The sequence below is a fragment of the Electrophorus electricus genome, chromosome 18 (genome assembly GCF_013358815.1).
Source record: "Electrophorus electricus isolate fEleEle1 chromosome 18, fEleEle1.pri, whole genome shotgun sequence".
Classification (NCBI taxonomy): domain Eukaryota; kingdom Metazoa; phylum Chordata; class Actinopteri; order Gymnotiformes; family Gymnotidae; genus Electrophorus; species Electrophorus electricus.
The window spans coordinates 2612066-2626503 of NC_049552.1; the positions used below are offsets into that span (position 1 = coordinate 2612066).

The 14438-nt window shown below is 47.6% G+C and overlaps 2 protein-coding genes across 3 annotated transcripts in view; one reads left to right on the plus strand and one right to left on the minus strand.

Moving 5' to 3' along the window:
• vps13a (vacuolar protein sorting 13 homolog A) overlaps nucleotides 1-12634 on the plus strand; it is a 31551-nt gene extending 18917 nt beyond the window's left edge. Inside the window, exons 48-72 of one of the 2 annotated variants that reach the window (XM_035536427.1) lie at nucleotides 278-382; nucleotides 466-612; nucleotides 695-826; nucleotides 937-1070; nucleotides 2022-2105; nucleotides 2653-2782; nucleotides 3206-3435; nucleotides 3702-3855; nucleotides 4120-4266; nucleotides 4373-4454; nucleotides 4623-4692; nucleotides 5200-5314; nucleotides 5409-5522; nucleotides 5877-6022; nucleotides 6887-6968; nucleotides 7063-7176; nucleotides 7283-7358; nucleotides 7895-8058; nucleotides 8286-8331; nucleotides 8425-8548; nucleotides 8789-8903; nucleotides 10473-10558; nucleotides 10803-10926; nucleotides 11166-11240; nucleotides 11509-12634. In XM_035536427.1, coding sequence (XP_035392320.1) covers nucleotides 278-382; nucleotides 466-612; nucleotides 695-826; nucleotides 937-1070; nucleotides 2022-2105; nucleotides 2653-2782; nucleotides 3206-3435; nucleotides 3702-3855; nucleotides 4120-4266; nucleotides 4373-4454; nucleotides 4623-4692; nucleotides 5200-5314; nucleotides 5409-5522; nucleotides 5877-6022; nucleotides 6887-6968; nucleotides 7063-7176; nucleotides 7283-7358; nucleotides 7895-8058; nucleotides 8286-8331; nucleotides 8425-8548; nucleotides 8789-8903; nucleotides 10473-10558; nucleotides 10803-10926; nucleotides 11166-11240; nucleotides 11509-11556 — 2844 coding nt within the window. In that variant the 3' untranslated portion in view covers nucleotides 11557-12634. The remainder of the gene's footprint in view (nucleotides 1-277; nucleotides 383-465; nucleotides 613-694; nucleotides 827-936; nucleotides 1071-2021; nucleotides 2106-2652; nucleotides 2783-3205; nucleotides 3436-3701; nucleotides 3856-4119; nucleotides 4267-4372; nucleotides 4455-4622; nucleotides 4693-5199; nucleotides 5315-5408; nucleotides 5523-5876; nucleotides 6023-6886; nucleotides 6969-7062; nucleotides 7177-7282; nucleotides 7359-7894; nucleotides 8059-8285; nucleotides 8332-8424; nucleotides 8549-8788; nucleotides 8904-10472; nucleotides 10559-10802; nucleotides 10927-11165; nucleotides 11241-11508) is intronic. The other variant, XM_035536428.1, reaches the window with a different exon arrangement.
• Nucleotides 12635-13361: 727 nt separating this feature from the next.
• Nucleotides 13362-14438, minus strand: part of gna14a (guanine nucleotide binding protein (G protein), alpha 14a) — a 9887-nt gene continuing 8810 nt past the window's right edge. The window contains exons 5-7 of the mRNA XM_027027249.2: nucleotides 14356-14438; nucleotides 14055-14208; nucleotides 13362-13619 (exon numbers count right to left, since the gene is read on the minus strand). The exon at nucleotides 14356-14438 is cut by the window's right edge and continues 47 nt beyond it. Of these exons, the coding sequence (XP_026883050.2) occupies nucleotides 13429-13619; nucleotides 14055-14208; nucleotides 14356-14438 (428 nt within the window). The 3' untranslated portion in view covers nucleotides 13362-13428. The remainder of the gene's footprint in view (nucleotides 13620-14054; nucleotides 14209-14355) is intronic.

The window sequence follows — 14438 nt, forward strand, 5'->3', positions numbered from 1 at the left end:
TTAGATCAGACGTGTTTGACTCACAGCGCCCTCTTTAGATCAGACGTGTTTGACTCATAGCGCCCTCTTTAGATCAGACGTATTTGACTCACAGCGCCCTCTTTAGATCAGACGTGTTTGACTCACAGTGCCCTCTTTGGATCAGACATGTTTTGAGTCATAGCGCCCTCTTTAGGTCCGATGCTTTATGTCTCATAGCGCTTTCTTTTGATCAGACGTGCTTTGACTCATAGCGCCCTCTTCAGATCAGACGTGTTTGCACGCTTTTGCTCTGCAGGTCCGCTTGATGATCTCCGACAGCGAGTTGTCGGACGATTTTTCCATAGACACCGTGGGTAGCTACGGCGACGTCAAATGCAAAGGACGGGCTAAAGACTACCTGGTAAGTCATTTGTAACGTTGTCTTCAACCCACGGCCCGAGCCCCTAGGTGTGTTTCGTCCTGACGTGTCGCGGTGGCGTGCAGGTGGGCGTGAAGATCGACGCCAGCAGCTTCAGCCTGACGCGGCTGGTCACATTCCTGCCCTTCTACATGCTGGTGAACAGAACCAAGCACGTGATCCACGTGTGCGAGGAGGGTCAGGAGAACTGGACCGAGGCCCAGCCTGGAGAGGTGGGCCACCGTGTGAACCCGCGCACCCACCCCGTTCGTCCTGACGCCCCCGACGTGCTGAAAGGCCAAACTCTCTTTGCAGGCCGCCGTTCCGTTCTGGCCAGGACGGGATTCGAAGAAACTTGTGGTGAAGGTGGAGGGATGTCAGTCGACCGCTCACGCTGTCGACTTCCACACACCAGAGAACTGCCTCCTCCTGCACCTCGACAACACTGTGAGCACCCCTATGCCCCCCCCCCCCCCCCCACACACACACACACACGCGCGCGTGCGTATAACGGCACACGTTCATCCGTGCACTTGGTCTGTGGTGTGTGTTCCTAGCTGGGTGGCATCATTGTGGACGTGAACCTGACGGAGCACTCGGCTGTGATCCGGTTCTCCGACTACCATGACGGAGCAGCTCCCTTTCTTATCATCAATCACACCAGGGACCAGACACTGGAGGTCCACCAGAGGTGAGTTCTGTCACACCAGGGACCAGACGCTGGTGGTCCACCAGAGGTGAGTTCTGTCACACCAGGGACCAGACGCTGGTGGTCCACCAGAGGTGAGTTCTGTCACACCAGGGACCAGACGCTGGTGGTCCACCAGAGGTGAGTTCTGTCACACCAGGGACCAGACGCTGGTGGTCCACCAGAGGTGAGTTCTGTCACACCAGGGACCAGACGCTGGTGGTCCACCGGAGGTGAGTTCTGTCACACCAGGGACCAGACGCTGGTGGTCCACCGGAGGTGAGTTCTGTCACACCAGGGACCAGACGCTGGAGGTCCACCAGAGGTGAGTTCTGTCACACCAGGGACCAGACGCTGGAGGTCCACCAGAGGTGAAATCTGTCACACCAGGGACCAGACGCTGGAGGTCCACCAGAGGTGAGTTCTGTCACACCAGGGACCAGACGCTGGAGGCCCTGACCATGGAGGTCCACGAGATGAGAGCTCCAAAGGGCCTGGTCCAGTGGCGTGGCAGTCGAGTTCTATTATAATGTACCAAAAGTTGGATGAAGGCTTTTTTACTTCATGTGTGAGGTCTGGAGCCCAGGCAGAGTAGCTTAGCTTAGCATAATGAATGGAAGTCAGTTGGAGATTCTAGCTTGAGCCTCACAAGTACAGAGGTAGCATATGCATTTCAAGGAGTCTTTTTTTAATTTTTTTTTTTATTTATGTACATTCATATCATTTATTTGCTATTTTCTGTTTTTTTTTTGTGTGTGTGTTATTTTGTGGTATTTTGTTTTAAGTATTAATTATGCTTTCACTATTTATTTGACTTGGTGAACAAGGAAAACATGAACAAAACATCATCATACTGTTCACTGAGAATATTAATATAGATTAGAGCCATTTCTTTTGTTGGTTGGCTGTACAGTTCTATTAACATTATCCGTTACCTGCCTTGTGTCTGTGTAGTAAAGAGCAGGGGAGCTCCACTTGGCTTTCAGACGGCATTCTGGATCTCCCCTTACCACTGTGGGATGAGAATGTGTCCTGCTGGTACACACACACACACACACACGCACGCACGCGCACACACTTTCCTCTGTGCAGAAACATCCAGAACAGGTTCTGATTTTCAGGGGGTTTGCTCTTTGTTGTGCTTCACTATTGCTGCTTGTTAGACCGACACCTTTTGGATCAAACATTCCAGTTTCTTACTTCTCCTGATTTGAGTCCTACCTTTCCGGAGACGGCTTCCTCTGTTCTTTCTCCGCTTCTTGGTGGTCTTTCCGAGGGAGGCTGGATGTACCGGGCTACTGGGCTGCGCCCCCCCCCCCCCCCCTCCCCGTAGTGCAACCACAGAACCGCATGCTCTGTCCAGGCCAACACTGCCGAGCTCTGAGCTGGCAGGCGTGCACTCTTGCGCTGCGCTCGCTTTCAGAAGACAAAAACAATCCTACTTTCTTCTGGTTTTTTGTTCCAAATCTAGTTTCACACGCATTCTGTCCTGGTAGAAACGCACGGCAGGGTCAGTCAGATTTGACCGGACTTGCCGGGTGGTTTCACGCGGGTCTGAAGTCTCTCTCGTCCCTCCCTCTGACAGCTCCGAGAAGCTGGAGAAGGGTGAACTTGGCCCCGGTCAGGCCATGTACTACACGTGGGCAGAGCCAGCCGGGTCCCGTGTGCTGCGCTGGAGCTGCTCCGGCTACAGTGGCGAACTGAGGAACGAGGAGGTGAGCACCGGGGGACGGAGCCAGTGCTCGGCCGATAGTGTTCTGAACTGAATGTGGAGTTTTGATGAAACCAGAGCAGCTTCAGTTCAGCCTTGTGTTCACACTGGATATTCCGGTTTCAGTTTATTGGTTTTAATTCACATTGTACTGCGAGTACTGTGAGTAGTTCAGCTAATTAGTTCAGAACAGTATTGAGTAGTTTTTTAATTTTGAATTTTTATTATTATTTTATTTATCTACTCTTTGAATTTGTTTGGTTATGATTTTGTACCTAAAACACCACTGAAAATGAGGTTTAATTAGTCCGTAGTTTCCATAGTTTCCAAAGAATGAGAACACACTGACAGAGAAAGTCTCCAGCATAACTAAGCTCAGCCTAAACGATGGAACGCATTCGTCTTCCGTGGCCTCCCTCCACCGTAGGACCTGCTGACGGACATGAAGGACGAGGGAAAGCTGTTTGTCCTGTCGTTTTACGAGGGCCTCCAGCGGGTGGCGCTGTTCACCACGGAGCGGCGCGTGTACAAGCGGCTATGCGAGAGCGAGCGGGTGGAACTGGCCGAGCAGGAGATCAGCCTCTCGCTGCAGGACGTGGGCGTCTCGCTCGTCAACAACAGCACCAGCCAGGAGGTGGCATACGTGGGCATCACCAGGTGGGCAATGTTACATGCTTACGTCAGCACACATTCATATCTGCCCAAAACGGATCAAAATGAATTATGCAATATGAAACTTCTATATTGTACAGTATAAAACACACGAGACAGTATGTACAGTATAATACACCGTAGATGAAATAAATCTACAGTGGATGAAACGTGTATTTTTATAAAGCATAGAAAGATTAGGTTTCTTTATTTTGGGCGTGTGTGTGTGTGTGTGTGTGTGTGTGTGTGTGTGTGTGTGTGTGTGCATGCAGCTCTGACGTCGTGTGGGAGTCCAAGCCAAAGAAGAAGCGGCGCTGGAAGGTTCTGAGCGGGAAAGACGCGGCAGTGTTGGAGCGCCAGTACCAGGAGTACATGGAGAACAGTCCGGTGGACTACTTCATCGCAGACCTCCACAATGGTTTCCAGGTCCGACAGCATCACAAAGAGTTAAACATCCTTAGGGACCGGAGTTCACATTCAGTATCATTCTGACAAAGACCAACCATCATATGTCAACAAGAGCAAAGTATCAACCGGAGTTTTTATTTGTTAGAACCTCTGACACTCTTTTTTTTTTTTTTTTTTTTTTTTTTGACTGTGTTTGTGTCTGGCTTCGTCCCTCTGGCTGTCTCTCTCTCCCTCTCTCTCTCTCTCTCTCTCTCTCTCTCTCTCTCTCTCTCTCTCTCCCAGGTGTGTTTCACCCCTAATGGCACGGACATGCGCATCCTGCAGCCGTATGACGCCCCTGTCCGGAGGAACTTCCTGCCTGCGCTGAAGGTGGAGTACAGCGTCTCTGCCCGTCAGAAAGCCTACCGCGTGCAGATCAACAGGATCCAGGTACGTGCCCACGTGCCAGGACTGCCCCGCCCACACGATGCAGAACCACCATGTAGCCAGGCCCTGGCTGCCGGTCCTGGCTGAATATCTTCTCCCGTGTCCTCAGATCCAAAACCAGTTGCCAGGTGCCATTTTCCCCTTTGTGTTCTACCCGGTCAAGCCTCCCAAATCTGTCAGGATGGACTCGGGTGAGAAAACACGGCCCTCCGCCTCTTCATATAGACGTGTTTTTGACTCATAGAGCCCTCTTTAGATCGGGCGTGTATTTGATTCCTGTGTAATGACGAATGACCTGCCACTAATGCTGGTATGAGTATGGTAAATAAATGCTGATGGTTATTCTCTTTCGTTTAAAGAGGTGAAACCACTCACTGACGTCAGCATCATAACAAGAGCTGCCGGACACTCAGACATCCTCCGCATCAAGTGCGTGTCTCTCTCTTCTCTCGATTAAGTATGAATCTCTTTTTCCACCATCAAGTGTGTGTCTGTCTTCTTTCCATCTGTTTCTTCCAGATTTATTTGCAGTGCATTTTAGTTCTGGTGTGTCAGCATAGTGTCGTAATCTTACAGTCATATGTCATGCAGGCAGTGGCATTTTCCGTACAGGTCGTGTGCGTCAGCGAATGACCGTTCTCCGTACAGGTCATATGTCACAGCCAATGACCATTCTCCGTACAGGTCATATGTCACAGCCAATGACCGTTCTCCGTACAGGTCATATGTCACAGCCAATGACCATTCTCCGTACAGGTCATATATCACAGCCAATGACCGTTCTCCGTACAGGTCATATGTCACAGCCAATGACCGTTCTCCGTACAGGTCATATGTCACAGCCAATGACCGTTCTCCGTACAGGTCATATGTCACAGCCAATGACCGTTCTCCGTACAGGTCATATGTCACAGCCAATGACCCTTCTCCGTACAGGTATTTCAAGGTGCTGATTCAGGAAATGGACCTGCGTCTGGACCTCGGCTTCCTGTATGCCATTCTGGATCTGTTCACTGCTGAAAACGCCGACACTGTCACCTCTGAGCAGGAGGTAGCAGCACAAACACAGCGCTTCCAGCATTACAGGAAATGACATGCCCTGTGTTACTTCACTGCAGAACTTGTTGTGTGTGTGTGTGGCTTAGGTGGAGCTGTTTGGGAAGGATATCGAGTATCTGAAGACTGGACTGAACCACGTGTCAGCCACTGACACTTCCCCAATCAGCCTCTTCGAGTACTTCCACATCTCTCCCATTAAGGTCTGTCGCCCGGCGATAGAATTTACAGCTGTACGATCACATTGCGATTTTCAATTACATTTCTGCCTCTGGTCAGGGAGTTTTAAGGAAATTAAGTCAACTTAATTTGCTCACAGTTTTGTGTGTGGTGATGACCTTGGTGTATTTGTTGTGATGTCCTTGCTGTGTTTCTTAATATGACCTTTGTGTGCGTAGCAATGATCTTGGTGTGTATGGTGATGACCTTGGTGTGTGGTGTGTTGGTGTCACCACGTGCATGCCTGTGGTGATGACCGTGTGTGTGTGTGTGTGTGTGTGTGTGTGTGTGTGTGTGTGTGTGTGGTGATGACCTTGCTGTGCGTGTGGCGTCCACAGCTTCACCTGAGCTTCTCGCTGAGCTCAGGCGGAGAGGATGGGAACAAGACAAAGAGAGAGACGGAGGTGATTCCTGTTCAGTCGCTGAATCTGCTGCTGAAGAGCATTGGAGCCACGCTCACCGACGTGCAGGACGTCGTCTTCAAGTACCCACGCTTATTCCACACGCTCCGCACTTCACACATTGTCTTCAGAGAGGTAGCGCAGGTGTTTCTACTGACATCACACACAAGCTGAATGAAGCCTTGGACCGTAGCAGCAGGCTTCCGTGTGCCAGTTCCCTGGCTAACGTTACCAGTTACCGTCTAATTATCTGAAACTAAACAAATGTGCAGTGAATGTGTACCTCGACTTTCATGGTTTGGTTTATCTGGATTTGAATTATAATAAATGGGAATTTTTTTTGAGAGCTTTGCAAAAAAAGTGCAGACATGTAGGATAGAAAATATAAAGAAAAATAAGTGCATAAAATCTATGTATTATTTTGTAATTGAATCATTTACTACCATAATTATATAAACAATTTTATTATAAAAAAGTTCCGTTTTGTGAAGCGTTTGTCCTCTAGTGTGGGCTATACTGTCGCGCCTGGGTTTGGAGGGTTGAGGGTTGTTGTATTGGGCAAGCGCTTCCACTGCAGTGCCAGCTGAGTTTGTGACTTCCCTGATCTTTCTCACACTAGCAGGCCACTCAACCACAGTGTCAGTTAGAAGTTGTAAATTGGAGCTTGGATTTGACACGCAGTGAGAGGCAGCCTGACCGCACGGGCTTTCCTCTAGAGATGCTGCTGCCTCCCTCTAGTGGGATAACAAACGTAGAAACCTTTTCTGACTGTGTAGAAAGAATAGCGTAAATCAGAGTTGGTTTTGTACGTCATCATCCTGTGGGGAGTCATGTTTCTTTTGGTGAATATGTGAAGTTATCCTGTGTTGTCCACACATCTTTCAGTGTGTGTGTGTGTGTGTGTGTGGGGCGTATAACGTTTGACTCTGTACTGCATGCGTCTCCAGGTTGGCTTTCTTTGAGCTCACCTTCCAGTTCCGCACCACACAGCAGCTGCAGTGGGAGGTCATCCGTCATTACTCCAAACAGGTGACCTTCTGTCCACCACCTGCCACTCATGTTCCTGGTACGTGTGGCTAGCAGACGTTGTTGGCACTCATGAGGGTGGGTGTGTGTTTTCCAGGCTATCAAGCAGATGTACGTGCTGGTGCTGGGTTTAGACGTACTTGGCAACCCATTTGGCCTCATCCGTGGTTTGTCAGAGGGAGTGGAGGCCTTCTTTTATGAGCCCTATCAGGTGAGGGACTGCACGCATGAGGGAACCTGTCGTGCCGACAGCTGATCCAAATCGCCAAGCGCAGCGCTGCATTAGTAAGGACCTCTTTTCTGTCGCTGTTCCTCAGGGAGCCATTCAGGGTCCAGAGGAGTTTATGGAGGGCATGGCTCTGGGAGTCAAGGCTCTGGTTGGAGGTGCAGTGGGTAAGAGGCTGTTTTTTGTTTTTTAGACACAAACGTCATACCAAGCACGCATGTGATAAAAGCCTTTTCTGTGGTAGTTGTAACTTGACCCCGCCCATCCCTCTGCCCATCCCTCTGCCCATCCCTCTGCCCATCCCTCTGCCCATCCCTCTGCCCATCCCTCTGCCCATCCCACTGCCCATCCCTCTGCCCATCCCACTGCCCATCCCTCTGCCCATCCCACTGCCCATCCCACTGCCCATCCCTCTGCCCATCCCACTGCCCATCCCACTGCCCATCCCTCTGCCCATCCCTCTGCCCATCCCTCTGCCCATCCCACTGCCCATCCCTCTGCCCATCCCACTGCCCATCCCTCTGCCCATCCCACTGCCCATCCCTCTGCCCATCCCTCTGCCCATCCCACTGCCCATCCCACTGCCCATCCCACTGCCCATCCCTCTGCCCATCCCACTGCTCATCCCTCTGCCCATCCCTCTGCCCATCCCTCTGCCCATCCCTCTGCCCATCCCTCTGCCCTTCCGCTCTCCGGCCCCCAGGCGGTCTAGCAGGTGCAGCGTCTCGCATCACTGGCGCCATGGCCAAAGGTGTGGCGGCCATCACCATGGATGAGGAGTACCAGCAGAAGAGGAGGGAGGCCATGAACAAACAGCCTAGCGGCCTCCGAGAGGGCCTGACTCGTGGCGGCAAAGGACTCGTCTCGGTGTGTGTGTGTGAGTGTGTGTGTGTGTGTGAGTGAGAGTGTGTGCTTGCTGTTAGCATTATCATGGGTTTTATCTGTTAGTAAGATTATTGTAATCATGTGGCAATCATGTCACACTGGCCTGCACAGTGTAACATTACGACACGTTGTGACCCAGTGTAACATTAGGGAATATGAGAGGTTTTGCTGCTGGTCGCACTAACTCCTGTAATCCCTTCCTGAAACAGGGATTCGTGAGTGGTATAACAGGAATTGTCACAAAGCCCATTAAAGGTAAGTTAGTTAAGATAAAAAAAAGAGATTTAATTCCAAAACTATGGAAATCGAATTCTACTGTACAACAATATTGTGTGTGCGCGCGTGTAGGTGCCCAGAAGGAGGGAGCAGCAGGTTTCTTTAAGGGCGTTGGAAAAGGCATTGTGGGAGCTGTTGCTCGACCAACAGGAGGCATCATTGACATGGCCAGCAGTACCTTCCAGGGCATCAAGAGGTGTGGGGGAAGGGGGTGTGGTGTGTGGGGGGGGGATGATGAGCCCACTTGCTGTTTTTTTTTGTTTGTTTGTTTTTGTTTGTTTGTTTTTTAACTTATTTTTCAGTTGCTAAATTATTTATTTACTATTTATTATAATACATTTCCGTAGCCTTAATTAAAGGTGCTCAAATCATTACAAAGAACATCTAATTAGTGAGACATAAATGTGCATATTACTGTTATGGTCAATTCCTTCAGAGCGGCAGAAACATCTCAGGATGTGGAGAGTCTGCGACCTCCACGCTTCATCCACGAGGACGGCGTCATCAGGCCGTACAGGGAAAGAGAGGGGATCGGCAGTCAGATGCTACAGGTGACGCCTTCACGTCTAACCCCAGACAAACCGACTGGCGCACCTACAGGGTGCCTTCAGAATCTCAGCAAAAGAAGTATTTATTGTGTCTTTATCACTTTGACGTGCAGGGAAGTATCTTCATGGTAATTATGGTTTCCAAATTTTAAAAATGCAAATCATTTTGTGATCTCGATTGTGTCAGAGAGTGATGTTGAAAACATCCTCAGTCCGAACATCATTAATATCCACACAGAGCCCAGTGAGGGCTGGAACATGCTGAGGTCATTTTGTAGACCACTAATGTGGTCAGCATGTTCAGGTGAGGTGTTTGAGACGTACACAGTATTTTTACTTGGGTTGGTGAAAATCACAGTACTAACTAAAATATTCTTTAATAGATTTTCATATTTCAGAATGAAAGAATGAACGAAGATTGTACAAAATTATACTAAAGTAACGTGTAAGGTTGTTGTAAGTGACGTATCCTTTAGAGGTTTTGTTTGAACTGGCAAATAGAATAGAATTATTCAGAATTATTTTTGGAACCACAAATGCATTTGTTTGCTGGTTAATTTGACAGGATTTAAAATGATTAAGATGTAGTAAAACAAAATGCCAGTTTGCCATTACACATTTAACAAAGCATTTGATTCTGTAGTGCTGTAAGCAGCAAATTCCAAATGACCTTTAATGTGTGATGACTAACACTGGTGCTAGTCATTTCCATCCATTGTGGTATTGCTAGTAGATTTGGTGCCGTATTTATTAAGTAGTGGCTTAAAGGCCAGATGCAGATGTTAACATGCAAGGGCTCGGGGTGCTGCGAATGTGTAAGCGTAGCAGCGTCCTCTGACTCTCATTTTTCTCCTCTCTCCTGTCGTATTTGCAGAAAAGAGTGCCCGTCGCCGGGTGGGGTAGCTTTGACAGTGACGAGGACGAGAATAAGCACAGCTAGACCAGTTGCTCAGGCCGACCATCCTGAGTCTGAATTTGTCAGGGGACTTGTGACTGTAGCACTGTGCTTGTTAGATAATGACACAGGCACCATAACTGACCGAGCCAGCCAGCTGGAAATACGACACGGCACGTTCACCCTGTTTAGATGACAGGGCAGATATGATACAGACAGCCTACGTGTGGACCCGTTACCACAGTGGATGTTTGATTTCTGCTGATATCACTTTTGTTGCATTCTTAGTTTGATTTTTTTTTTTTTTTTGTTCTGTGCCAATCTGTTTCTTCATATTATTTCACATTTGTTCTCGTTTTTCCAAATAAAACCATTTGAAAATGCATGTCTCATCATTGCCATTTCCACCCGCCTGTGCTGTTTTCCATGTCTTTGTGTTCTTGAATTTAAAGAGCAGTGCATATGTATGCGTGTGTGTGGGGGGGGTGTCTGACCTTTTTATACTGATCTTAGAGATGGCTTCCTCTCACCTAAAACCTTCAGGCAGGAAATAGCTGCTCGGTTGTGCAGGATCATAGTGTTGTTCTTCATGCCATCACCATTACACCAACATCTTGTTAAGTGACCATTTTCTGTTCTGTTGTTTATGTTTAACCAGTTTCTCTCTTACATTTTAGAAAATTGAAAATGGCAGATTTGCAAAGTACAGGTACTTTGCTCATGCCAAGATCAACGAGTCGGATTTCCTGATGATCACCAAAAGGTATATGGCTCTTCTGTTTGCTTGCGAGGGATTTGTGTGGACGTTGACTCCTGGATATCTCTGCCACTCAGTTCCGTATTGTTAGCCAATCAGATCAGTATATGGATAACTGCCACTCTGAGTTCCAATCAACTCATCCAAGAGCATATAAGCACAGTGTAACCAGTTAAGCTCAATGCATCTTCACTGCCACGAGTCAGAGTTGAATCACCACTGCTAAGTCACCACCCCGCTGCTCGTGCAGGGGGATATTTTTTGTTACCAAGGGCACTTTCGGTCAGTTGACCTGCGAGTGGCAGTATCTGTTCGATGAATTCACCAAAGACCCCATGATCGTGGAGGAACGCCGCCTACGCATCGAGGCGAAGGTACGTAAGCCCCTCCCACAGTCCGCTCTGCCTCCAAGGCCCTAACCCAACCTCCGTGTCCAGTCACATCAACACGGGGAAGGCTAGCGGCTGCGTGGCCCAAACACAGGTTAGGGCAAGGAAAGGGACCTGTAAGAACCATTTAAATGAAACTGAGGAAGCCGAGTCAAGGAAACAAACTTCTAGAATAAGTGGTGAATTTTTATTGTTTTTTTTGTTTTGGTTTTTTTTCTTCACAGGAAAGAGTTAAGTCTGTGTTTCACGCCAAAGAGTTTGGGAAGATCATCAACTTCAAGACTCCAGAAATAGCCAAGGTATGCCAACACTGCTGCTGGTGTTCACAAACCGTAAACAGTATTTACAAGACCACCTGTCCCCTGCTGGTCCAGCCAAGGCGGTGTACACGCCGTGTGGTACCGGGGGTGTCGTATGGGGCGTGCTACGGAGATGGTGTGCGTGCGTGTTGGGCTTCAGGGTGGAGAATCTGAGCCTTCACAGTCCATTTAAGCTCATGGTCTTCACATGATCGGCCAGTGATTTGGGAGCCTTAATCCTACACTAACATTTTATTGTTTTCCACAGTGGGTTCTGGCCAGGCTTCAAGACGCTAGGAAAAATCTGCCAAAATAGCGCCCCTTATGTGGACAGCCGCCTTAAGAAAACACAACCTCTCCACACCCCCTTTAATGTGTGCCTTTAATTATATGCAACCAACAGAACACTGAACATTTAATGTCCTGTGAGCTGGTCACTCAAACAAACAACAACTGAATTTGTACCATTTGTTATAGTGACTGTTGGACATGTTTGTGTGTAATTTTGTTTACATATTTTGCCTTGATTTTTTTTTCCTCACAGCCACTGACTTGAATGTCTTTTGTGTAACTCCAAATCTCTCCATTTTCTGTAAGCACATTGTCTGATTTATTTTGTTAAGAGAGCCATACGATGAAAAGATGAAAGGAAGTGTTTGTTATATAAGTTTAGAAAAGACTTTATCGAGCTTATCTGTTTTACATTTTACCTGCTAGTCCAGCATCTGTGCTCATCGCAAGCTGCAAGTTTTATCCAGTCACTGTACAAAAGAAAAATGTTTCCCCAACTCCTAAAGGATTTCCATGCGCTGTCACATTCCTTCCTGCTAAGGTTCAAAGATTCATCCTCACAGATTCATCCCTCTGTTAGAAACTGGTTTATTCCTTCAAAATGTGCCCCGTACCAAGTCATTAAGATCGCATTTGCGAACACGACCAATGTGTAAGTATTTAGCTGTTTGATGGGAACCTAGATGACGAGTAACACTAACTTCCCTTCACCTGCAAAGTTTAAAAATGTTTCTGTTTGTCATGCACTGCGAGAGAACGAAGATAAATATCCTTGTACTTGTGGCTTTTGCATGAAAGTGTTTCTTTTGGGGTTTGGCCGTCATTGATAATAAATGACACTGTTTACAGCTGCTCAACACGATTGTACAGTCAATTTTAGGTGGCTTTGGTAGCTACTGGTGGTCATTGTCAGCTTTCTTCTGTGTCTAGACTCTACCTTTAACCACGAAACTTAAATGATGAAGCTCAGAGATATGCAATAATAACGTATTGACCTATTCTGGCGGGTAATGCAGAATTCCCTTCTTAATCACATTTTCATTGGTTTCCTGTGATTTTTAACTGAGTATGCAAAAAGAATAAATGTATTTTGATGAACTGTTTTGATTTTGTGCACTCAAACATTTGTTTACTGTTTTAAGAAACTTTATTTGTTTACAGCAGAGTGAAGACACTAGTGTGAGAGAACAAGTTTTTATTTGTTAAATCCAGATCTATCGTTCAGTTTAAATAGAAAGACATTTTCAACATCCATTAAAACTTTGAATTCAGCTTAGCTTGGATAACAGAAAAAGGTGTAATTTAGCAAAAGATTTAAGAAATAACTTAAAAATCTGCATTATCATTTAAATTATATGTATAGTATAAATAACAGACAAAACTCTACAAATGACTAATTGGGTTAATGCGAATCCAACTCACGATAAGGCACATCATCAAACGCGTTTTCTCCATAAAATCAGTTTTTGTACATTCAGATGGATACAAATGTAAACACTTGTGTCATTTCACGCTCAGTCAAGAGCCACCTGGGTTGAGTTGCGTATTCTCTTTGTTCAATTACCACGCCGGTTCTTTACGCGTACCGTTTGTCAGGGACTACGGGATTTATTCCTGCGCCGTTCATAAATACCCTAAATGTCTTGCTGACTCCCTTCTCGCCATCGGAAGTGCGCTTGTCTATCTAGTCTAATACAGTGAGGAAAGGCAGAAAGGGAAAAGCCTGTTCACACCCAGAACAAGGCCACAGGGAAGCGGAAGCTCGGTCAGACGGATTGCTACCAGGCCTCTCGCAAACGTACCGTCCAGATTCGGCTTGTGGAGTCTCGCCCCCCGGGGTGTTGGGGAGGAAGAGGTTAAGGCTTTAGTGGTGAACTGAGCTAAGGCTCAGAGTTGGTTAGACTAGATTGAACTCCTTCAGGTTGATTCTCAGGATGGTGTCCTTCACGGCGGCGAAGACGAAGCGGATGTTCTCCGTGTCTGTGGCACAGGTGAAGTGGGAGTAGATGGTCTTCTCGCGATCCGGGTTCTGCTCCTGGTACATCCTCAGGATGAACTCTTGTGCTGCTTTCGGGTCATTCTGGGGACCTACACGCAGAGCACGACAGACCGAAACATATCTCTGGATGGGACATCCAGAACCATCAGACACTGCTGTCTACTTCCATTTTCCTTTGGCCCACCCCTACCAAAGGTGTCCTCCCCTCAAAACACATGAACTGAACCACTGTGTCCAATGACAAGGCAATCAAAACACGATTGAGGTTTTTTACTAATAAATTGTTACATACAACTGAATACTACATATCTTGACCCAAGAGGAGGCGAAATCGAGTAAGTATTATTTTTCTACCTGTCTATCGGGGATACTGAGAGCCTATCACGATCATAGGGATATGCTAGTGCCATTTAGCGTCACTGTGGCAGCCAATGTGTTTATTTGTACATCAAGACCGTCAAGCATTTACTTACATCATACTGAACAAGCCCAGGGGTCAAGGTGAACCCTGCTCTGCGTCTCACCTGTGAACTCAGGAAAGTAGGTGGCAAGATGGGAGTAGGTGATCTTCTCCTTCAGGATGTCCGTCTTATTGAGGAAGAGGATGACGGAGGACTGCTGAAACCATGGGTAGGTGATGATGGTCTTAAAAAGAGCCTTGCTCTCCTCCATTCGGTTCTGGCAACCAGAGATAAAGATATATCCCTCAGGCCACTCACCACTACTGCCAGAAGGAGAGCTGATGGGGTCCAGGTGCCTCGTCGGACCCCTGCACGAATGGACGCACCAAGTTCTGTGGAAGAGAATAGGTGTGGAGGTGCTGACCTCGTTGTCGCACTCGGCGAGGACCTGGTCGTACTCGCTGAGAGCCACCAGAAAGATGATTGAGGTCACATTCTCGAAGCAGT